The sequence below is a fragment of the Lontra canadensis genome, unplaced genomic scaffold (genome assembly GCF_010015895.1).
Source record: "Lontra canadensis isolate GAN:19392208 unplaced genomic scaffold, GSC_riverotter_1.0 scaffold18, whole genome shotgun sequence".
Taxonomy (NCBI): domain Eukaryota; kingdom Metazoa; phylum Chordata; class Mammalia; order Carnivora; family Mustelidae; genus Lontra; species Lontra canadensis.
The window spans coordinates 11,377,323-11,400,786 of record NW_022631012.1 but is presented as its reverse complement, the minus strand read 5'-3'; the positions used below and the strand labels follow the sequence as shown (position 1 = coordinate 11,400,786).

Here is a 23,464-nt window from a genome sequence, read left to right as displayed (position 1 = left end):
CAAACGCAGTCCTTCTGGAAGAAGAAACTTCAGTTCAGATACCAAATGTTTTTTCAAATTGCAACTTAATACTTTAATTCATGATGTATGAATCAACCATACTAGACTCTCATTGCCTTGGAATTTCTTTCATATTTTCCAAGGGATTTGACAGATTCTCTAGTCTTTATTTGCACTGATTGGCATATGGTAGGTAATTCTTTTGCATGTATTTCAGTTTCCTCTATTTGAGGGTATCTGCCATTATCAACTTTGTAAAGCCCTCAGCTGTTGCCTTGCCATAAAACATAAAATTGTGATTATTTCTATAGTAAAGAATAGGTGTATCATTAATGTCAAATTATACCCTTGTCTTTTTTTCATGTCTTTTTTTTGTATACACGAAAACTTCATTTTATTGCATAATCATATTATAATTTTTTGACCAATTAAATTCAACGTATAGTAATTTGTACATGAATCTAGTGAAAGGACAATATGAAACAGCTTTTACCAGGTTTGCACAGGCATTGACAAATAGGTCTTAATAGCAGCCTCTCTGAATAAGATGCATTTTGATTTCAAAGATATCAAAATTTTAAAAACAAAACAACTTAGAATCAGAGAAATATGATAATGAAAAGTGAACTAGCAGTTTCAAAAAAAGAAATAGAGTATCTAGAAATAGGGGGGAGACTTAATAATGATATTTAAAAACCAGTAAATGTGGCTGATAAGAGTTTAGACAGCCAAAGAGAATTAGTTAATTGGAAGGGAGATAAGTCCTTTCTACAGGATAAAGTAGGAGTCAAAGAAATGGAAGATAGGGAAGAAAGGTTAAGAGGTAGGAGGGCTAGTATGAAAAGGCTTAATCCATGTTTAATTGGACTCTGCGGTCAAATGCTCTGCCACTGAGCTGTACCTCCACTTTAATTGGACTCTGAAAAGGAAAGGAAAGGAAGAATGAAACAAATGTAGTATTTGAAGAGATTACAGGTGAGAGCGTTCCAAGATTAATGAAAGTCCACTGAATTTCAAGCAGAATAATTAAAACTAATCCCATATCAAGATACATTGTAGGGAAACTGTAGTGGTTTTGCAGAAAACAAAACAAAACAAAAATCTTAAAAGCTGTCAGAGGGAAAAAAAAAAAGATTATCTTCAAAGGGATGACAGATTACTAGCTGATTTTTCAGTAAGAATGACAGAAGGAAAAAGGTTGACATTTTAAATCTATTATTTCTAATCAAATGAAATTTTTCCAAAGGGTAAAGTGAAATAAAGCCATGTTGAGCAAAACAAAACAGTTGAGTTCACCAGGAAGATCTAACAATTTGAAATTTGTGTGTCCCTCATAGTCTTAAAGCAAGCACAGAGAAATGAACATATGACAATTGTAAGGTTTTTTTTTTTTTTTCTATTTAACTTGCCTTCCTAATTAAGAAAAAGAAGTCAGTACTTGATAGAATGAATAGACAAGTCAGTAAAGATACAGAAGACTCAATAGAATTGACAAACTTGATGTTATGGATTTACGTAGAACACTATACCCAACATACATTCCTTTCAAGCACACATTTACAAAAGTGATATAACAGACCTTAGAGCAAATTTCAACAAATTTCTAATGATCAAAATAATAGAGTATATTTAACAATGACAATGAAAGAAGATATCAATAGCAAAAAGATTAAAAAGGAATGTTTGGAAGCCATGAAATACCCTTTTAAATAAACTTTTGATTAAGGAACAAGCAATAAAAATTAGAATTTTGAGGGGCACCTGTGTGGATCAATCAGGTGTCTGACTCCTGATTTTTGCCTCAGCTAATGATTTCAGGGTTGTGAGATGGAGACCCAAGCCTGCTCTCTTCCTCTCCCTCTGTCCCTCCTCCACAGTCGCCCCCCTAAAATAGATAAGTAAGAATTTTGGGGGACCTGAATGATACTGTATTTTAGAACTTGATGGGAAGTGGCTACACATTACTTAGGAAAATTTATTGCTTTAATATATCTATTTAGGGGCACCTGGGTAGCTCAGTCTGTTAAGCATCTGCCTTTGGCTCAGGTCATGATCCCAGGGTCCTGGGACTGAGTCCTGCATTGGGCTTCTTTCTCAGCAGAGATCCTGTTTCTCCCTCTGCCTGGTGTTCCCCCTGCTTGTGTTCTCTCTGTCAAATAAACAAAACGTTAAAAAATACATATGTTTAAAAAAAGGCTAAAAATTAGTGAACTAGAAAGACATTTGTGGTCACCAGTCTTTAAGATCCTCACATCCTCTCCTACCTTGGACCAGGGTTCTTTTGTGACCATAGAATTTGGCAAAAGTGATGGTGTATCATTTCTGAAATTAGAAAAGACATTCTTGTTTTCATCTCAGTTACTCCTTTTTTTTCTTGGATAATTGACTCGGTGAAGCCAGCTGCTGTGTTGTGTTCAGCCCAGTGGAGAGGCCCATGTTATGAAGAACTGAAGCCTTGCCAGCCACCACAGGAGTGAGGCTGAAGGTAGTTCTTCCAGCCCAGTCCAGCTTTGCTCTGACTGTAGCCCTGCTTGACATCTTCATTATGATGAAGGCTCATGAGAAATTCTGAGCTGGTTTTGAATTCCTCACCCAAAACACTGATAAAATATTTGTTGTTTAAACTCCTGAATTTATTTAATTTGTTATGCAGAAATAAATTATTAATATACCACCCATTTCAAGAAGACAAGAATAAATGCAAAGAAGGTAGAGTGAGGGAAATTATAAGTTTTTTAATGTGAAAATTCTCTCAAATTTATTGTTTTTCAGTTTTTGTAAGAAAAACACATATATAAGAAGGCTGACATGTATTAAGGAGTGGATTTAATAAGTCACTATATAACATCTTGGGATGAATGGCATGAACTATATGTATATAATCTTAAGAATGTGGAGGTGAGATTAAGAGTATGTTAATAGCAGTTTCTTTTGCAAGTCTCAGTTATTTCTGATTTTAACAGTCAATAACTCCCTTTTTAATTTTTTCTTTTTTTAAATTAAATTTTATTTTTTTTTCAGCATTCCAGAATTCATTGTTTATGTACCTCACCCAGTGCTCCATGCAGTACATGCCCTCCTTAATAGCCACCATCAGGCTCACCCAACCCCCCACTCCCCTCCCCTCCAAAACCCTCAGTTTGTTTCTCAGAGTCCACAGTCTCTGATGGTTTGTTTCCCCCTCGGATTTCCCCCAGCTCACTTCTCTCCTTCTCCCAGTGTCCTCCATATTATTTCTTATGCTCCACAAGTAAGTGAAACCATATGATAATTGACTCTCTGATTGACTTATTTCACTCAGCATAATCTCCTCCAGTCCTGTCCATGTTGATACAAAAGTTGGGTATTTATCCTTTCTGATGGAGGCTTAATACTCCATTGTATATATGGACCATATCTTCTTTATCCATTCGTCTGTTGAAGGGCATCTTGGTTCTTTCCACAGTTTGGTGACGGTGGCCATTGCTGCTTTGAACATTGGGGTACAGATGGCCCTTCTTTTCACTACATCTGTATCTTTGGGGTAAATACCCAGTAGTGCAATTGCAGGGTCATAGGGTAGCTATATTTTTAATTTCTTAAGGAATGCACCAACTTGCATTCCCACCAACAGTGTAAGAGGCTTCCCCTTTATCCACATCCTCTCCAACACTTGTTTACTGTCCTGTTTGATTTTGGCCATTCTGACTGGTGTAAGGTGGTATCTCTATGTGGTTTTGATTTGAATCTCCCTGATTGCTAATGATGATGAACATTTTTTTCATGTGTCTGTTAGCCATTTGAATGTCTTCTTTGGAGAAGCGTCTGTTCATGTCTTCTGCCCATTTTTTGATGTGATTATCTGTTCTGTGTGTGTTGAGTTTGAGGAGCTTTTTATAGATCTTGGATGTCAGCCCTTTTTAGTGTCATCTGTGAATATCTTCTCCCATTCCATGGGTTGCCTCTTTGTTTTGTTGACTGTTTCCTTTGCTGTGCAGAAACTTTTGATTTTGATTGAGTCCCAAAAGTTCATTTTTGCTTTTGTTTCCTTTGCCTTTGGGGACATGTCTTGAAAGAAGTTGGCTGTGGCTGATGTTGAAGAGATTAATTGTCAATGTTCTTCTCTAGGATTTTGATAGATTCCTGCCTCATGTTGAGTTCTTTTATCTATTTTGAGTTTACCTTTGTGTATGCAGTAAGAGAATGATCGAGTTTCATTCTTCTATACATAGCTGTCCAGGTTTCCCAGCACCATTTATTGAAGAGACTGTCTTTTTTCCACTTTATATTTTTCCTGCTTTGTCGAAGATTATTTATTTGACCATAGAGTTGAGGGTCCATATCGGGCTTTCTACTCTGTTCCACTGGTCTGTCTGTTTTTGTGCCACTACCATGCTGTTTTGGTGATCACAGCTTTATAGTGAAGCTTGAAATCAGGCAATGTGATGCCCTCCGTTTTGTTTTTCTTTTTCAATATTTCCTTAGCAATTCGGGATCTCTTCTGGTTCCATATAAATTTTAGGATTGTTCCAGCTCTTTGAAAAATGCCGGTGGAACTTTGATGGGGATGGCATTGAAAGTATAGATTGCTCTAGGCAGTATGGACATTTTAACAATGTTTATTCTTCCCACCCATGAACATGGAATGCTCTTCCATCTTTTTCTCTCTTCTTCATTTTCTTTCATGAGTGTTCTGTAGTTCCTCGAGTACAGATCCTTTACCTCTTTTTTTAAGATTTAATTTTAAGGACTCTCTAACCCCACTGTGGGGCGTGAACTCACAATCCCAAGATTAAGAGTTGCGTATTCTACCAACTGAGCCAGCTAGGCTTCACCTTTTTATTATTTCAATACTTTTTACAACTGCTTTACTTCTTACGCTGTTGTGCATTTTATTTATTTATGCCTCTCTTCTATAGAACAGTGAGCACTTTGAGGATAAGATTATAGATTTTTTGTTTGTTTCTTTAGGTAAAATTTACTTAAGATTACATTTTAGTTGTCATCATAGCCATAGAGTCTAGTACTATTCTTTTTTTTTTTTAAGATTTTATTTATTTATTTGACACAGAGAGATCACAAGTAGGCAGAGAGGCAGGTGGGGGGGTGGGGGTGGAATGCAGGCTCCCCGCTGAACAAGGACCCTGATGCGGGGCTCCATCCCAGAACCCTGAGATCATGACCTGAGCTGAAGGCAGAGGCTTAACCCACTGAGCCACCCAGGCGCCCCGAGTCTAGTACTGTTCTTGATTTACATGGTTGTATGTACTTACTAAATGTTTTTTTGAGGTAGCTAGATTCTGTCAAGAAAAACTTGAGGACTGACCTGAAAGATGATTTGACCTTAATAATTGTGTTTCTATTGAGGGGAGATTTATCTTCTTTTGGTAGGAATTGGAAACTATATTATGAATGTAACTGACTTAAATGAACTTTTATAAATACAACTCATACGTAAGTTGGGAACTGCCTAGTATTGGTTGAAATACATCTATGTATTTAAAAGTGTATAGTTTTAAAACTTGAAGGAATACTGCATTCCAAATATTGCATGGAGGAAGTCAGGTGTTCCTCCATTTTAACCTGTTACCTCACCCCTTAAGAACTAGGTGAAATTGCTTGGATTTCCTAATTCCATTACCTACTAATGCTTTCCAACAGGGGAGTGGGTGTTAAGAGAAGGTAAAAGCCTTCTGTGTGTTAATGTAATTTAAATAATCACATTTGACTAGTGGCTACTGTATTAGACAGTGTTTAAACTTCATCCGTGGTTATGGGGGCCATTGAAGGTATTTGAACAGGAAGGAAGAAATGATTAGGTTTAAATTTAACAAATCCCATTAGTAACTGTGTATAGGGAGGAGAAATTAAAGCTATAAAGACCAGTAGAGACCTATATAACAGTTCAAACGAAAGATTATTTTAAACAATGGCAGATGATTGAATGAATATTTGAGAGCAGAATCAGTAAAGTTGATTTTGTAGTTATTTCGTAAGTGCTTATTTTATTAACACTGAATCATGGCCAACTTGATAACAGAGTCTGTATCTTAATAATGGTAACGGGCATGTTTTAAATAATCGCGAAATGACAGGCATTGTTGAATGCCTTACATGTATTATCTTATTTAGTGCTCTCAACACCCTATGAGGTATGAAATAATATTACAGATGAAGATCGGATTGCAGAAATCAAGTAACCTGGCCAAAGTCACGCAGATAATAAATGCAAAGAGATTTAAAAAGACAAGAATACAATTAAAATCATTTGGCAAGGGGGATCATTTATGTTTGTTGCATAGGGTATTCTGTTTTATGGGAGTTTCCTAATTTTGACATGTAGTAGGTTATAAAAATATTATTAATACTTAAGCATATACTCTGTGCAAGGAATTATTCTAAGTCCTTGACATGTATTAGATTATTTAATTTTTATAGCAGCCTTGTAAGAAAGGTACTATAATTATATTCATTTTTATAGAGGAAAAAACTGATATACAAACATAGGATGACTTGTTCAAGAAAGTGGCAAGGCAGATATTAGAGTCCCTGTAATTTGGCGTCAGTGCTCCTGAGTACATAATACATTTATGTATTATGTTAATAGTGTACAAATGGTAAGATAGATTGTACTATGGTGTTTCAGTATACCAAACTCTTAACCATGAAAGTGACTAAATTTGAGATTTAATTAATATGGTTTCTGGGTTTGTGGAGATCTTTCTTTTTATGGTTTTTGGCAGTAAAGTGTAGATTCTCTAAGAATTTTATCAGGCTGTGTAGAATGTGGCTGTTTTTTTGTGTTAAATTGTTTATGGCTTTGAGTTTGCTGACCCTGATAACTCTTTTCCTCTATTTGCTCACTAAAGCTGTGCTCGTATTTCAAAGATAGCATAGTGTAGTAGAAGGAGCACAGATGGATTCATGTATCTTGCATTTTAATCCCAGCACTATCAATTACTAACTGTGTGACTGGACAAGTTACATATTCTAGAACATCCCTTTTCTAACCTACAAAATAGGGAAATGAAACCTCTGGGGTAGGTGTAAGGAGTATATGGAATGATACGTATTTGAAAATGCCTGTTGTACTTAGCACATGGCATATGCTCAAAAAACTACAACTGCTTTACTTTTTATTAAATGAAATATTTCCAGATTTAAGTATCTTTTCTTTCAGTATAGTTGTTCAACTTCCTAGGAGAACCTTGTACCTGCCAACCATTTGGTAACCCTGACCTTTAGACTTTGAACCAGATACTGTAGAGTTCCTAAATAAACTATGAGGACAAATGCATTAATTCTTTATGGTGTTATGAGACTGTTTTGTGTCTAACTTTTACAGAGAGATAATCATCTGCTTTATCAAAAGTGATAGGGAGAGCTCCAGCTATTTGTATTTCTGGATTCCTATTCTGAGTGGATAAATGAATAAATGAGGACTGTGCTAGTTGGAAATGAAAATAGCAAGTAATGGAACCCTTGAGAAAATTTCTCACATGAGAAATCTTTTTCTGAAATATTTCCATTTTATTTCTCAGTGATGATGTAGATAGTGGCAATTTACAATCTGATTTTGGAACAGTATATTAATAGAAAAAAGCAAACAGACAAAAGGTCAGCAGTCTCTGTACATTCTGGGAACATTTTTTTAGCAATTCTGATTTGTAGTGTAATGCTTTTATTTTAGGAAATAAATTACTTGAGTTCCCTTTCCAAGTGCAATGCCTAACCAATAATATTTAATGACTAAGTAAAACTTCTGAGAATTGTTGAAATTGACTGCAGTAAAGAAGAGTTAAGGAGAGGAAGGAAATAAATTTGAGCATCATTTTTAGTGATTTATATTTAAAAAGACATTTCTGAGGAAGCATTTTATTTCAAATAAGCTTTGAGATATAACTTACAGTCTGTGAAATGCACACATTTTAAGTGTGAAATTGCATGTTTTGATACAGGCAAACATTGTGTAACTACTATATAAAAAAATAGAAAATTCCTATCACCTAGGAAAGTTTCTTTCCTGTCCCTTTAGAGTCAGTCCTCTGAAAGAGAGCCAGTGATCTATTTTGTCACCATAGCCTGCTCTAGAACTTTGTATAAATGAAATCATACAGTGTATACACTTTAATGCCTGGCATTTCTTGCTGAGTCATGTTTTTAAAATTTCTGCTTGTCATTGTATCAACTTTTCATTTAGTGTTATTCCTGAATAGTAATCCACTGTATGAATATACAATACTTTCTTTGTCAGTGAACAGATTGATGGAATTTTGGGTTGTCTCTAGCATTTGCCTATTAAAAATAAATCTTCCATGAGCATTTTTGTCCTTTTTTGTAGTTCTGTGATTTTCCTTCTCTCATGGAAGGGCCAAGTGACATGTCTATGTTTAATGTTAAAAGAAACTGCCAAAGGGGCACTTGGGTCACTCAGTGGGTTCAGCCTCTGCCTTCAGGCTCAGGTCATGATCTCTCTGGGTCTTGGGATTGAGCCCCGCATTGGGCTCTCTGCTCAGCAGGGAGTCTGCTTCGCCCTCTCTCTCTGCCTTCTTCTCTGCTACTTGTGATCTCTCTCTGTCAAATAAATACAATCTTAAAAAAAAAAAAAAGAAACTGCTAAACTATTTTCTAAATGATTATACCATTTTATACTCCCACCAGAAGTGTGAGTTCTAGTTGCTCCACATCTTCTCCAATACTTGGAATTACAGGGTTTTTAGTTTTGGCCATTCTAGTGAGTGTGCAGTGGGTATTCCATTTGATTTTTATTTGCTTTTCTCTGGAGAGCTAATGATTTTGAGCATGCTTTCATATCCTCATCATTCCTGTATCCCCTTTTGTGAGATGTCTGCCCTTTGTCCATCTTTATTTATTTATTTTTTTAAAAAGATTTTATTTATTTGACAGAGATCACAAGTAGGCAGAGAGGCAGTCAGAGAGAGAGGAGGAAGCAGACTCCCTGCTGAGCAGAGAACCCTATGCGGGGCTCGATCCCAGGACCCTGAGATCATGACCTGAGCCGAAGGCAGAGGCTTAACCCACTGAGCCACTCGGGCGCCCCCCTTTGTCCATCTTTAAATTGAGTGGTTGTCCTTTTGGTATTGATTTTTAGGAGTTCTTTATGTATTCTTGGTGTAAGTTCTTTGTCAGATATATGTATTAAGAATATTTTCAATTGGTATATGGCATGCCTTTTCATTTCCTTAATGGTGTCTTTTGGTGGATAGATGCTTTTTAATTTTGATTAAAACTTAATTATTATTTTTTTGGTTTGTGATTTTTTTTGTGTGCCCCCCAAGAAATCTTCGTCTACCCCAAGGTTGCAAAGGTGTATCTCATAAAAGGTATATTATATCTCCTATATTTTCTTTTAGAAGAGTTTTAATTTTTATGTTTAGGTTAATGATCTATATCTGATTTTTATTCATGTATCTTGTATTTCTCACTAATTCATTAATCACATATGTATTGAGCACCTGCTCAGTGCCAGGCACTGTTTAGGCACTTGGTATCCATCAGTTAATGAAAAGGAATCACTTGTGGGGACGCCTGGGTGGCTCAGTGGGTTAAAGCCTCTGCCTTCGGTTCAGGTCATATCCCAGGGTCCCGGGATTGAGTCCCGCAACAGGCTCTCTGCTCAGCAGGGAGCCTGCTTCCTCCTCTCTCTGCCTGCCTCTCTGTCTACTTGTGATCTCTCTCTGTCAAATAAATAAATAAAATCTTTTTACCAAAAAAAAAAAGAAAGTCACTTGTGATAAGCCCTTAGAAAGGCCTTACACTTGTGAAGCTTATATTCTAGGGGTAATGACAGACAATAAATTAATAACTAAGTAAATGACATGGTATGATAGATAGTGAGAAAGCATTGTGGGGTGGGGAAAAGAATAGGATCAGGTAAAGGTTAGTAAGAAGATTTGCAGTTTTAAGAAAGGGTGGTAAAGTAGGCTTTTCCGAGAATGTTGTTTAAGGAATGACTTGAAGAAGGTGAGAGAGTTAGCCATTCATCTATCTGGGGGAAGAGTCTTCTGGGTAGAGAAAACAGCTACTGAAAGGAGTTAAGGTGGGAGTAGTCTGGCTTGTCTCAGTAACAGCCAGGAAGCCAGAGTAGTAGATGGTAATAGTGGATAAGGTCAGAGAGATAGGGGAGGGCAAATTGTTTACAATCTGGTAGGACATTGTTAAGACTGCAGCTCTTTGTGTGAGTGACATGGGAAGCCATTTGAGGGTTCCCTGTACTTAATAGACATTTTATTATTTTTTTTAAAGATTTAATTTATTTATTTGAGAGTGAGAGAGAGAACATGAGTGGCAGGGAGGCTCAGGAAGAGGTAGAAGCAAACTCCCCGCTGGGCAGGGAACCTGATGGTGGGCCTCCATCCCAGGATCCTGAGACCATGACCTGAGCTGAAAGCAGGTGCTTAACCTGACAGCCACCCCAGGCGCCCCTATACTTAATAGACGTTTTAAAATAGCACATACATTTTCATGAATATAACTTAAGAGATTTCATATTATTGCTTCATATCTGCTTATAGGAATGAAAGCATTTTTTTTTTCTGATAGATGTACTTAATCTTGGTTTTCTTATTTCAGAAAGATCCAGATTACCTGAAGCTCTGGTTGGACAATTTTGTTTCTAGCTATGAACAGTTCTTAGATGTTGACTTTGAAAAGCTGCCTACCAGGTATGTAGAAACAATTTCTTAACCTTGGATGAGTTTGTTAATTTGAGGCACAAAGACTTCATTGAAGACCTGTTAGAAATATGGCGATTGTGTGACATGCAAAGTATTCCTGCATAACCCTGCTCTCATGGCAGACTTTGTTAATTGATTATAGCAGGCTTTCCTGCTAATATGAAACTTGGCTCCTAGGAGTAGAGAGAACTAACTACTAGCAACTGGGTGTCCTGCAGTTCACTTCATTTCTAACACTACCTGGAGTTAGTGGCAGATCCCACAGATTAAGAGCAAAGTCCTCAACAAGACTGCCCTCGCTTCAGACACCAGTTGCAAGTCTTGGAAGCCACCCATATCTCTGACCAACTGGATACAAATTTGAAAGCTTTCATGACTCAGTAATTAGTTCAGTAATTAGAGTCACAGAATTCACTGAAAATACTATACTTAAAATTATGGTTTCATTATAGAGTAAGGTCTTAAAAAACATCTTGGAGGAGGTGAAGTATTCAGATTTTTCAAAGCTAGATTTAAAAAATCATAAAATGGGGGGGAATTCAAATTTTGTGGAAAAGTGCAAGTGAAAGTATAAATCTTAGCTCCCATTGCTCTGCCTACTACCATCCTACGTTACAGTTCCTAGGGCCCACTTCCCAGATGGTTTTTTCTCCAACCATCTTGAAGACGTCATACTTGTTACTCAGGTAAGAGAGGTTAGGTTGGCTGGGATAAAAAGCTGGAGAAAAAAAGGAGACACTAGACACTTTCAGCCACAAAAGGAATCCATTTATAGAGATATACTGAGATGGAAGGGGAGAAATGGGTGGTGGTCGATGACGGGAAAGAGTATTTAGAGAATTATAAATCTTCAAGGAAGAAAGTGTTTGCAGTTTGGGGATAGAGGTAGGCAGTAAGAGGGTGGGCCTGTGTGAACTGAGCCTAGAGAATCAGAAGCCAGATCATAAAATGCCACGCATGCATTGCTAATGGACTTATATTTTTTGTAACAGAAGATGCGAGGCTCTACTAAAGAATTTTCTGCATGGGAATGCCATGATGAATTTTGTTTTTTAAAAGTCCTTATGGTAGCATTAGGATGTTGAACTGGAAATGTTTGAGACTGAAGGCAAGCACAGTTAAGAGGCAATTTTAATAATTCAGAGAAGATATCATTAGAGCTTTGGACCAAGGCATTGAACTTAAGATGTGCTTTAATGCTCAGAAAGCACTAGTGCTTCATTATTTATAAATACAGTTTCAGAATTCTTCATTAGATGATTTGTAGTAGGTTTAGAAAAGTTGAAAACTATTAAATCTTGAATTCAAAACAAGATTACATATTATTGGTTTCTACTCATAGAAGTATTCTTGTGGTTTGTGCTTAGAAGTTGCTTTTATTTTAATAATTTGCAGCGCATTTAAAATCATGAGCCTAAGGATTTTATGAGGTCAGGATTTGGGCCTTTGAATTCTTCAAATATTGAAATGAGGTCTTCTAAAGTTTGGAAGATGTACTTATTATACATATCTCCTTTCTTGGGAGGTCATATCTAAAAACATTATGTAGACTTACATTGCTACTATATTTAAAATAAGATGAAGAATGCCAGAACATTGCCTTTTTCATGATTTAGCTGGTTTATTTAAAATTTTATTTCATACCTGAGAGTAAACCATGAATTTAGATTTTACTAATAGAAAACTTTTAGTTTTTCAAGTGAATATGATGTACAAGATGTGTAAAACTAGTCTGTTCACCTTAAAGATAAGAAACTCACAGATAATCCTCATTTAAATTAAACTGACTTGGTAGAACTTCCAAGTTAGAGAATTCAAAATGCAAGGCAAGGAATGCTTTTCCCAGAATTTAAAGCCTTGGAATTTAAGCTGGACTTTTTCCTGTGTTAGATGGAGACAATAATGAGCAGCTGTTTAATATAGACATTTAGTAGCCAAACAGAGGAGTGAAACAGATTTCTGGGGATTGGGAAATTGCAGCAAAAGATGCTTAGAATTTGGGGGCAGTAAAGTCCTAATGATGGGAAAATGCTTCCACATTCTTAAATCCTCATCACATTAGGAATATGGTCAAAACTTTCTCAACTTTATCTGAGTCATGTTCTAATCAAAGCCCAATTTTATAATGAGTGTAAGTACAACAATAGATTTTTCTTTTAGGAGCTAATTTTTTTTCTGTCTGTAAAAAATTTTTTTAAAGATCTTATTTATTTACTTGACAGAGAGAGAGAGATCACAAGTAGGCAGAGAGGCAGGCAGACAGAGGGGGAAGCAGGCTCCCCGCTGAGAGAGAGCCCAATGCGGGGCTCAGTCCTAAGACCCTGAGATCAGGACCCGAGCTGAAGGAAGAGGCTTAATCCACTGAGTCACCCAGGTGTCCTTGTCTAGTAAAATTTTTTTTAATGCAACAAAGAATGGGACAATGAAGGAAAAAGGGAAGAAATCCTTTAAGAAACTAGGATTGAATATTGGGAAATATAATGTTTCTTTCTTGTTGACTTACGATTTTGGAAAAGTGAGTAGGAATAGTTTAGCTTAGTCTTAAAAATCAGTTATATTTAAATTTAAATATTATTTAGAAGTTACTGTGGTTTTTCTCATCACCTCTTTTTAGCTCTTTAGCACAGAAAAATGTATGTATAAAAATGAGAGTTTTTCTTATACCACCTATAAAAGAGAATGAAGGAATCCAAGTTATAAGTGAAGTGATTCCCAGACTAAAATGAAACATGTATTTTTGTGACATGGTTATAGAATTCTGCAGCCTTGGTAATGTGCTTTATGATTTCTGTGTAATTGAAGTCATGTGTTTATTTTATAAAGCACTTTATGTTGTGGGATGATTCTGGAAGAGGCTAAAAACATTTGTCATATATAATTATATGACTACTGGTAAGGTGCTTCAAATTTTTCTGTCTACAGTGAATGAAGCTTTAAACTCAGGGTAAAAATAATAGTAAATCTTCATCTTAAGTGTTATCTGAAGAAGATACTGTTTATAAAGTAGGATTGTCATTTAATCATAGGAGCTCTTCATGGTGCTCCTTTGCAATTAGGTATTTTTCTTAATAGAAGTAGGAAAATTAGTAATCAGTGACTTTATGAAAAGATTTGTAGGCTTTAGTGATAGCATATTTAAAACATATTACATTTTTATAGTTCTTTACATATTTCATTGTTAAAAATGGACATTGACCTTTTGGCTTCAGAACCCTGTGAAATAGGGCAGATGATATTACAATTTTATAGATTAGGGCACTTCAGAGATTAAGTACCATACTTTATGGTACAGAGGTAGAACTTGGTACAAAGGTCTTCTCACGTAGATTCTAGGGGAATCTCTCTAAGACAGAGTAGCCAGTCACATCTGGTCTTGGCTTTGTCCTTAAAGAACCAGATGGTCTTCTTCTTTTTTTTTTTTTTTTTTTTAAGATTTTTTAAATATTTATTTGACAGAGAGACAGCGAGAGGGGAAACACAAGCAGGGGGAGTGGGAGAGGGGGAGAAGCAGGCTTCTTGCAGAGTAGGGAGCCCAACATGGGTCTCAATCCCAGGACGCTGGGATCATGACCTGAACAGAAGGCAGACCCTTAACAACTGAGCCCCGCAGGCAGCCCCCAGATGGACTTCTTACCCAGAAACCAGTTGTCATAAAATATTTATGTATTACTTTAAAAAAATTTATTAATGTTCATGCTTAGGGTTCTCCATTCACCTTTCTCCTTTCCTTTTGCTGGTTATTTTCTCTCCCTCTTCTGACCACATGGCTTGGAAAGCCTATAGGTAGGTGAATATTGTTTATTTAGTAAAGTAGTTGACAGATATTAAACTAGTTATAGGTACTCCATTTTTATTTGCTAGTTATTGTTCCTTTTAGAAATGGTATACACGTATATATACACACACGTTTTATTTCTAAGTAGAAAGTGAATTAATTCTTAATATTTTCTTTGAAAATAGCACAATTGAAGATATTGAATAGATTCTCTCTCTAACTCTCCCTCTTTTCAGTAAGCCTCTTCTGAAATGAGACTAACTATTGTGCTCTACTAACCTTCTAAGGGATCACAGTGATCTGGTGGTGACTTGCGGAGAAGGCATAGAGCATCTGGAATAAAAGCGTTTCTTTAGGGTTTGAGGTGAAAATGCTATTCCTTTAACGTGTCAAAGATTTTAGTCCTGTACTTAATCACCCTTCTTATTTTTTCCCCTTATAGGGTAGACGATGTGCCTCCAGGAATCTCTCTCCTTCCTGATAATATTCTGCAGGTTTTAAGGATCCAGCTACTACAGTGTGTTCAGAAAATGGCAGATGGGTTAGAGGAACAACAACAAGCTTTGTCAGTTTTGCTTGTCAAGTTCTTCATTATTCTTTGCAGGTATCTGGTACAAACAAACTAGTTATATGTTTTTAAAAATTACCAAAATAACAATGCATTTGTTGATTATTAATGTTTGTTGTTCATATGGAGCTTTAAAGATGAGTGCGCCATTTTTTTTTTAAGAGTTTATTATTTTTATTTGAGAGAGAGGGAGAGAAAGAGAGAGGGAGCACAAGCAGGGGAAGAGCAGAGGGAGCAGGTGAAGCAGGCTCCCTGCTGATGGCAGAGCCCGACTCAGAACTCCATTCCAGGACCCTGAGATTGGGACCTGAGCCAAAGGCAGATGTTTAACCAGCAGAGCCACCCAGGCACCCCTTGAGTGCACCCTTTATGAACGGCTTATGATTTGTTATGATACTGGAAAGCTTTTTATTTGTTTGTTTATTTAATGTTTTACTTCTTTATTTGAAGTACGCTCCGTGCTCAATTTTGGCCTCGAACTCAGGACCCTGAGATCAAGAGTCTCGTGCTCCACCTACTGAGCCAACCAGGTGCCCTACTAGAAAGCCTTTTAGGTACCATACTTAGTTATAGAGAGACTCAGTCAAAAAAAAAAAAAAAAAAATTATTCTAAAGACAATGACTGAAGTTTTTACCTAACCAAGAGTTGTTGCACGAGTACTGTGTATTATCATTTGTGAAATGTATTTTTCTAATCTTTCATTTTATAATTTCACCAAAAAAAGTAGAATTATTCTACAGCTTGTATTTCCAGGTTTATAGATGATTAGGTCTGTGGCACTTAAATTTTGATGTTCATAAGTATCAACTGGAAGCTTAATAGGACTACAGAGCTTGAGCCTTATGGAAATTCTGACTCCAAAGAGCTCAGGCATTCTGGTTTTTCATGAATTCCCTATTAACCTGCATATGCAAATTTAAGAACTGTTGGGTTAGGGGCATTTTATTCTTCTTTAAAGTCTATCTTCTTTTTGGAAACCATTTCCTATAATATATGCTATTTGATTTGTAAGTATTTTAGAATTAGTAGACAAACAGGGACTTAGATTACTGTGCATTTATTTACCTTTCACATAATTGCTCATTGTATTTGATTGCGGGAATCATGGAAAGATTGAGCAATAATTGCTAAAATGTTTTCCCCGTAATTTAGGCTCTCCCAGAATTGTAGACATTTTTTTGATTTTGTGCTCTTTATTATCCTTAAAATTCAGAAAAATAAAAGGGAAAGAGGGTTTATTTAGGCAATAAAACATGAGTTGGTCTGTTGATCTGTTATATTTTATCCTGTTAACTACTTAGTACAGTTTTACAGAAATCAGAAATCTATAGATAAATAACTGTCTTAAATCCAGTATGTTTAGGGGCTCCTGGGTGGCTCCATTGGTTCCAAGTGTCTGCTTTCGGCTCAGGTCGTGATCCCAGGGTCCTGGGATCGAGCACTGCATCGGGTTCCCTCTCCAGCAGGGAGTCTGCTTCTCCTTCTCCCTCTGCTTCTCCCACCACTCATGCTCTTGCTCTCTCTCTCACTCAGATAAATAGATGAAATCTTAAAAAAAATAAATCCACTGTGTTCAGCTCTTTTTAAAAAATTATTTATTTATTTATCTTAGAAACAGAAAAAGAGAGAGCATAGGTGCGTGCATGCAACTTGGGGGAGGGATGGAGGGAGAGAGAGAGAGAATCCCAAGCAGACTCCACTCAGCACAGAGCCTGATACAGGGCTTGATCTCATGACCTCGAGATCATGACCTGAGCTGAAATCAAGAGTTGGAAGCCCAACTAAATGAGCCATCCAGGCTCCCATAGCTCTTTTTTTTTTTTTTTAAGATTTTATTTATTTATTTGACAGACAGAGATCACGAGTAGGCAGAGAGGCAGGCAGAGAGAGAGGAGGAAGCAGGCTCCCCACTGAGCAGAGAGCCCGATGTGGGGCTCGATCCCAGGATGCTGGGATCATGACCTGAGCCGAAGCCAGAGGCTTAACCCACTGAGCCACCCAGGCGCCCCCCATAGCTCTTGATCATTATAGGCAAACACTGGAATATTCCAACACATCTTTTGGTTGAATTTTTTTTATTAGGAGATAATTTCTGATGATAAGTGTATTGTTTATTTTATTTCAAATTTAATGTTTAATAGCTATCAATCACAGAATGTGTTTCTATTTTCAGAGACCTCATTTTTTAAAAAAAATTCTTTTAAAAAATTTTACTAAGTTTTATGTTGTATAGCAGTTTAGTTTTATATAAAAATTTGGAAAAAGTATAGAGTTTCTGTATGCTCTTTCTCCTTCCTCCGTAGTTCCCCTATTATTAAGATCTTACATTAGGTTGATACCTTTGTTACAATGATGAATAGGTATTGATACATCATTAAAGTCTGTAGAGTACATTAGAGTTTACTGTGTTGTACAGTTCTTTGAGTTTTGACAAATGCGTACTGTCATGTATCCACCATTATAGTATCTTACAGAATAATTTCATCACCCTAAAAATGCCCCATGCTCCATCTATTCATTTCTCTCTGGTCATGCCCAACATTTGACAACCACGGATTTTTTTTTTTTTTTATACCTATAGTGTGCTTTTCCCAGAATGTTTCATATAGTGTGTACCATTTTCACACTGACTGCTTTCACTTAGGAAGTAGATTTAAGGTTCTTCATGTCTTTTAGTGTTTTTTTTTAATTTTCTTTTTTTTATTTGAATTCACTTTTCTTTTTTCTTTTTTTTTTTAACTAATATATAATGTATTATTAGCCCCAAGGGTACAGGTCTTTGAATCATCAGGCTTACACACTTCACAGCACTTGCCATAGCACATACCCTCCCCAATGTCCATAACCCAACCACCCTCTCCATACTCCCCTACCTCCAGCAACCCTCAGTTTGTTTTGTGAGATCAAGAGTCTCTTATGGTTTGTCTCCCTCCCGATCCCAGCTTGTTTCATTTTTTCCTTCCCTACCCCCCAAGTCCCCCATGTTGCCTCTCAGATTCCTCATATCAGAGAGATCCTGTGATAATTGTCTTTCTCTGATTGACTTATTTTGCTCAGCCTAATACCCTCTAGTTCCATCCATGTCGTTGCAAATGGCAAGATGTCATTTCTTTTGATGGCTGCATAGTATTCCATTGTATATATATACCACATCTTCTTTATCCATTCATCTGTTGATGGACATCTAGGTTCTTTCCATACTTTGGCTATTGTGGACATTGCTGCTATAAACATTCGGGTACACGTGCCCCTTCGGATCTCTATATTTGTATCTTTAGGGTAAATACCCAGTAGTGCGATTGCTGGGTCATAGGGTAGCTCTATTTTCAACTTTTTGAGGAACTTCCATGCTCTTTTCCAGAGTGGCTGCACCAGCTTGCATTCCCACCAAGAGTGTAGGAGGGTTCCCCTTTCTCCACATCCTCGCCAGCATCTGTCATTCCCTGACTTGTTATTTTTAGCCATTCTGACTGGTGTGAGGTGGTATCTCATTGTGGTTTTGATTTGTATTTCCCTGATGCCGAGTGATGTGGAGCACTTTTTCATGTGTCTGTTGGCCATCTGGATGTTTTCTTTGCAGAAATGTCTGTTTACGTCCTCTGCCCATTTCTTGATTGGATTATTTGTTCTTTGGGTGTTGAGTTTGATAAATTCTTTATAGATTTTGGATACTAGCCCTTTATCTGATATGTCATTCCTGTATATCTTCTCCCATTCTGTGAGTTGTCTTTTGGTTTTGTTGACTGTTTCCTTTGCTGTGCAAAAGCTTTTGATTTTGATAAAGTCCCAAGAGTTCATTTTTGCCCTTGCTTCCCTTGCCTTTGGCGATGTTTCTAGGAAGAAGTTGCTATGGCTGAGGTTGAAGAGGTTGCTGCCTCTGTTCTCCTCAAGGATTTTGATGGATTCCTTTCTCACATTGAGGTCCTTCATCCATTTTGAGTCTTATTTTCGTGTGTGGTGTAAGCAAATGGTCCAGTTTCATTTTTCTGCATGTGGCTGTCCAATTTTCCCAACACCATTTGTTGAAGAGCCTGTCTTTTTTCCATTGGACATTCTTTCCTGCTTTGTCGAAGATTAGTTGACCATAGAGTTGAGGGTCCATTTGTGGGTTCTCAGTTCTGTTCCATTGATCTATGTCTGTTTTTGTGCCAGTACCAGACTGTCTTGATGATGACAGCTTTGTAATAGAGCTTGAAGTCTGGAATTCTGATGCCACCAACTTTGGCTTTCTTTTTTAACATTGTTATGGCTATTTGGGGTTTTTTCTGGTTCCATACAAATTTTAGGCTTATTTGTTCCATTTCTTTGAAGAAAGTTCCTGGTATTTTGATAGGGATTGCATTAAATGTATAAATTGCTCTAGGCAGCACAGACATTTTCACAATTTTTGTTCCTCCAATCCATGAGCATGGAACATTTTTCCATTTCTTTATGTCTTCCTCAATTTCTTCCATGAGTATTTTATAGTTTTCTGAGTACAGATTCTTTGCCTCTTTGGTTAGGTTTATTCCTAAATATCTTATGGTTTTGGGTGCAATTGTAAATGGGATTGATTCCTTAATTTCTCTTTCTTCTGTCTTGTTGGTGTATAGAAATGCAACTGATTTCTGCGCATTGATTTTATATCCTGATACTTTACTGAATTCCTGTATAAGTTCTAGCAGATTTGGAGTGGAGTCTTGGCTTTCCACATAAAGTATCATATCATCTGCCAAAAGTGATAGTTTGACTTCTTCTTTGCCGATTTGGATGCCTTTAATTGCTTTTGGTTGTCTGATTGCTGCGGCTAGGACTTCTAGTACTATGTTGAATAGCAGCGGAGGAAAAGCTTTCAGTCTTTCACCGTAGAGTATGATGTCTGCTCTAGAATTTTTATGTATGGCTTTTTATTATGTTGAGGTATTTCATCCACGACTCTTTAAGTTCCCTTAAAGTTACTTCAGCCAGAGAGCAAGGGGCTCCCAACAGTGGGACAAGGTGCACTAACAGTGGCTGCCCATCTCTTTGTCTACATTTCTGTGATCAGAAGCCAGTCAGTGATCAGAGCACAAATCCCTGATATTTGAAGGACAAGGTCCTTTTGCCCACCCTGGTTCCTTTAACTTGTTAGCAGGAGGTTCTGGGAAGATGTGCAGAGCTGCCTACCACATGAATGGTTGTTACTGTGCTAATAATAGCTGAAATTTACCAAAATTAATGAACATTAACTGCAGTTTACTGTCCCATACCTTCCCCTGGAAGTTGCCAGCATTCAGCAGACTTCAGAGTTCCAGAATAAGTTTTATCCAGCACAGTTGTTTTCTAGGTGTGGAGACAGATTCCTGGTGCTTCCTTTTCTGCCGTCTTCCTAGACTCCTCCATAGGGTCTTTGAATTTTACCTCTCCTGTGCTTTTTCTTTTCCCAAAGAAGTCATGCCAGTCTGACTTCTTATATTAAAACTATTAATCCTTTTTTTGTTAAACTAGTCAACTTTATTCATTTACTTTTTATATATTTAAAAAAAAATTTTTAATTAACATATAGGGGCGCCTGGGTGGCTCATTCGGTTAAGCGTCTGCCTTCAGCTCGGGTCATGATCCCAGAATCCTGAGCAGGGAGCCTGCTTCCCCCTCTTCCTCTGCTGGTGGCTCTGCCTACTTGCGGTCTCTTTCTATTTTTCTGTCAAATAAATAAATAGAATCTTAAAAAAATAATTAACATATAATGTATTATTTGTTTCAGGGGTACAGGTCTGTTATTTCTGTTGTTTTGGGGTTCTTTTAACATCTTTTGTATTTTATTTTGTTTTTTAATTTAAATTCAGTTAATACATAGTGTATTATTAGTTTCAGAGGTAGAGTTCAGTGATTCTTCAGTCTTACATAACACCTAGTGCTCATTACATCACGTACACTCTTTAATGACCATCACCCAGTTACCCCATCCCCCACGCATCCCCTCCATCAACCTCAGTTTGTTTCTTCTGATTAAGAGTCTCTTAAGGGGGGGCGCTTGGGTGGCTCAGTGGCTCAGTGGGTTAAAGCCTCTGCCTTCAGCTCCGGTCATGATCCCAGGGTCCTGGGATCAAACCCCGCATCGGGCTCTCTGCTCGGCAGGGAGCCTGCTTTCCCCCTCTCTCTCTGTCTGCCTCTCTGCCTACTTGTGATCTCTGTCTGTCAAACAGATAAATAAAATCTTAAAAAAAAAAAAGAGTCTCTTAAGGTTTGTCTCCCTCACTGATTTCATCTTGTTTTTCCCCCTCCCTTCACCTATGATCCTCTGTTTGGTTTCTTAAATTACACAAGAGTGAGATCATATGTTAATTGTCTTTCTCTGATTGACTTATTTCGCTTAGCATAACGCCCTCTAGTTCCATCCATGTCATCGCAAATGGACCTCTGCTGTATTTTAGATAGTTTTTTTCAGTGTCAGTGTCTCAGAAGTGAAAATTAATAGACTGTTTTATTATGCTAAGAAAAAGATTGGTGATGTTAGATGCATGAAATGCTAGCATTATGTGTCCTATCTTGTCTTGTAAAAATGAGATAAAAATGAGGACCACAACCACATTGTAATTAAACATCACTTATTGAGCCACTCACTGCTTTAAACAAGATATATACTACGCTCGCATGGCGAATGTATGTACAGATGCTGGCTTTTCTATCAAGGCCTTTCAGTATAGTTGAGAAATATGTCTAGATAAGGGAACTGTAATTTCAAAGAGCAAAATGAAAATTCTGAAACTATACATATGCCATAATGGCAATAATATGTATAAAACCGAGCTAAGAATCTGCATACAAAAATAAAACAAACCTGAAAAGAAACAATCCAGAATGTAAATAGTTGTGAATATTTGGGTTGTGAGAATATTTCTGATTTTTGTTTCTCTTTTGTTTCTACTTTATGGTATTTTTTACTTTTTCTATAATAAATAATTGCTAATCAGCATGTACTTCTTAAGCATTCTATTTAGAGTAGCTAAATGGTGCTTGAGGTGTGTTTCATATTCTTAGTGGAAAAACAGTTATGTAATATATTGATTTTAAGTTTTAATAAATGTCATTTATATTTCCTTTACCAGCATGTATTTTCAAAATTCATCCTGAATAGATGAACATACATTTTTGGCATTATTCATATAATAAATATTCTTTTTTTCCTCACAGAAATTTATCTAATGTGGAAGAAATTGGGACTTGCTCATATATTAATCATGTCATTACTATGACAACACTCTATATTCAGCAGGTAGGTGACTTAATATATTCCTTTTGTTGCTTTACTGAGAGTAACTAGGTTTTACTTTTTAAAGTATTATCGTAATGTTAAATGTTTTTAGAGGAGGCAATCAAGAAATGAATTAAAATTTCCATTAGGTACTATATATTTCAGAAATCTTAAACATATTATCTAAGAAAAGTAATTATTAATATATTTTATTTTAATTAAAAATGAAAGTGTTTTATAAATGGCTTTTTACAATGACATAATTTGTCAATTTATGTATATTATATATATTACATGTTATTTATCATCAAATATCCCTCTTATTGAAAACATATTCTGTTTTGCTATCCATTCAAACCTCTTCCTAGGCCATATTTAAAATTTGAAGGATTATGTCCAGTCCAGTCCATATGATTAACTGGCGCTTTAAATTCCCATGACCATCACCCAGTTACCCCATCCCCCACGCATCCCCTCCATCAACCTCAGTTTGTTTCTTCTGATTAAGAGTCTCTTAAGGTTTATTTGAATAAAAATGATTTATTAGATAATTAATAAAACATGTTGTCTTTAAATGATGTAGGTATGTTATGCAGTTTAATATTTCTAACTATAATTTTTTTTTAACTTTACTCCCAGTTAAAAAGCAAAAAAAAAGAGAAAGAATTGGCAGATCAGACATCTATTGAAGAATTTGTAATCCATGCATTGGCATTTTGTGAGAGTTTATACGATCCATATCGGAATTGGAGGCATAGAATTTCAGGGTATGTCTTATAAATCATAATGTTCACTTAAAACCTGAATGTCGGGACCCCTGGGTGGCTCAGTGGGTTAGGCCTCTGCCTTCAGCTCAGGTCATGATCTCAGGGTTCTGGGATCGAGCCCCACATTGGGCCCTCTGCTCAGCGGGGAGCCTGCTTCCCCCCTGCCCAACCCCTGCCTGCCTTTCTGCCTACTTGTGATCTGTCAAAATAAATAAACTCTTAAAAAAAAAAAAAAACACCTGAATGTCATAAATATATGTAATTCTTCAATGCAGGTCTTATTCTCTGTGAAAGAAGTATGCAAGGTGTGTATAAGACCCCTGTCTTTATCTCTGAGATATAGAACCATGTTAGAAGTAATGAAATTTCCTGTAAACTCTTGTTTTGGAATTCTAATAATCTAATAGGAAAATTTCAAAGCACAGTAACATCAAGTAGAGTGTACATATTTTTCAAGGAAAGTT

The 23,464-nt window shown here is 36.6% G+C and overlaps 1 protein-coding gene across 1 annotated transcript in view; it reads left to right on the top strand.

Annotated features, from left to right (window-relative positions):
• The window catches only part of NBEAL1 (neurobeachin like 1), a 187,229-nt gene that overhangs the window by 16,036 nt on the left and 147,729 nt on the right, over positions 1 to 23,464 (top strand). The window contains exons 3-6 of the mRNA XM_032860042.1: positions 10,573 to 10,664; positions 14,894 to 15,055; positions 22,173 to 22,254; positions 22,873 to 23,000. Coding sequence (XP_032715933.1) covers positions 10,573 to 10,664; positions 14,894 to 15,055; positions 22,173 to 22,254; positions 22,873 to 23,000 — 464 coding nt within the window. The remainder of the gene's footprint in view (positions 1 to 10,572; positions 10,665 to 14,893; positions 15,056 to 22,172; positions 22,255 to 22,872; positions 23,001 to 23,464) is intronic.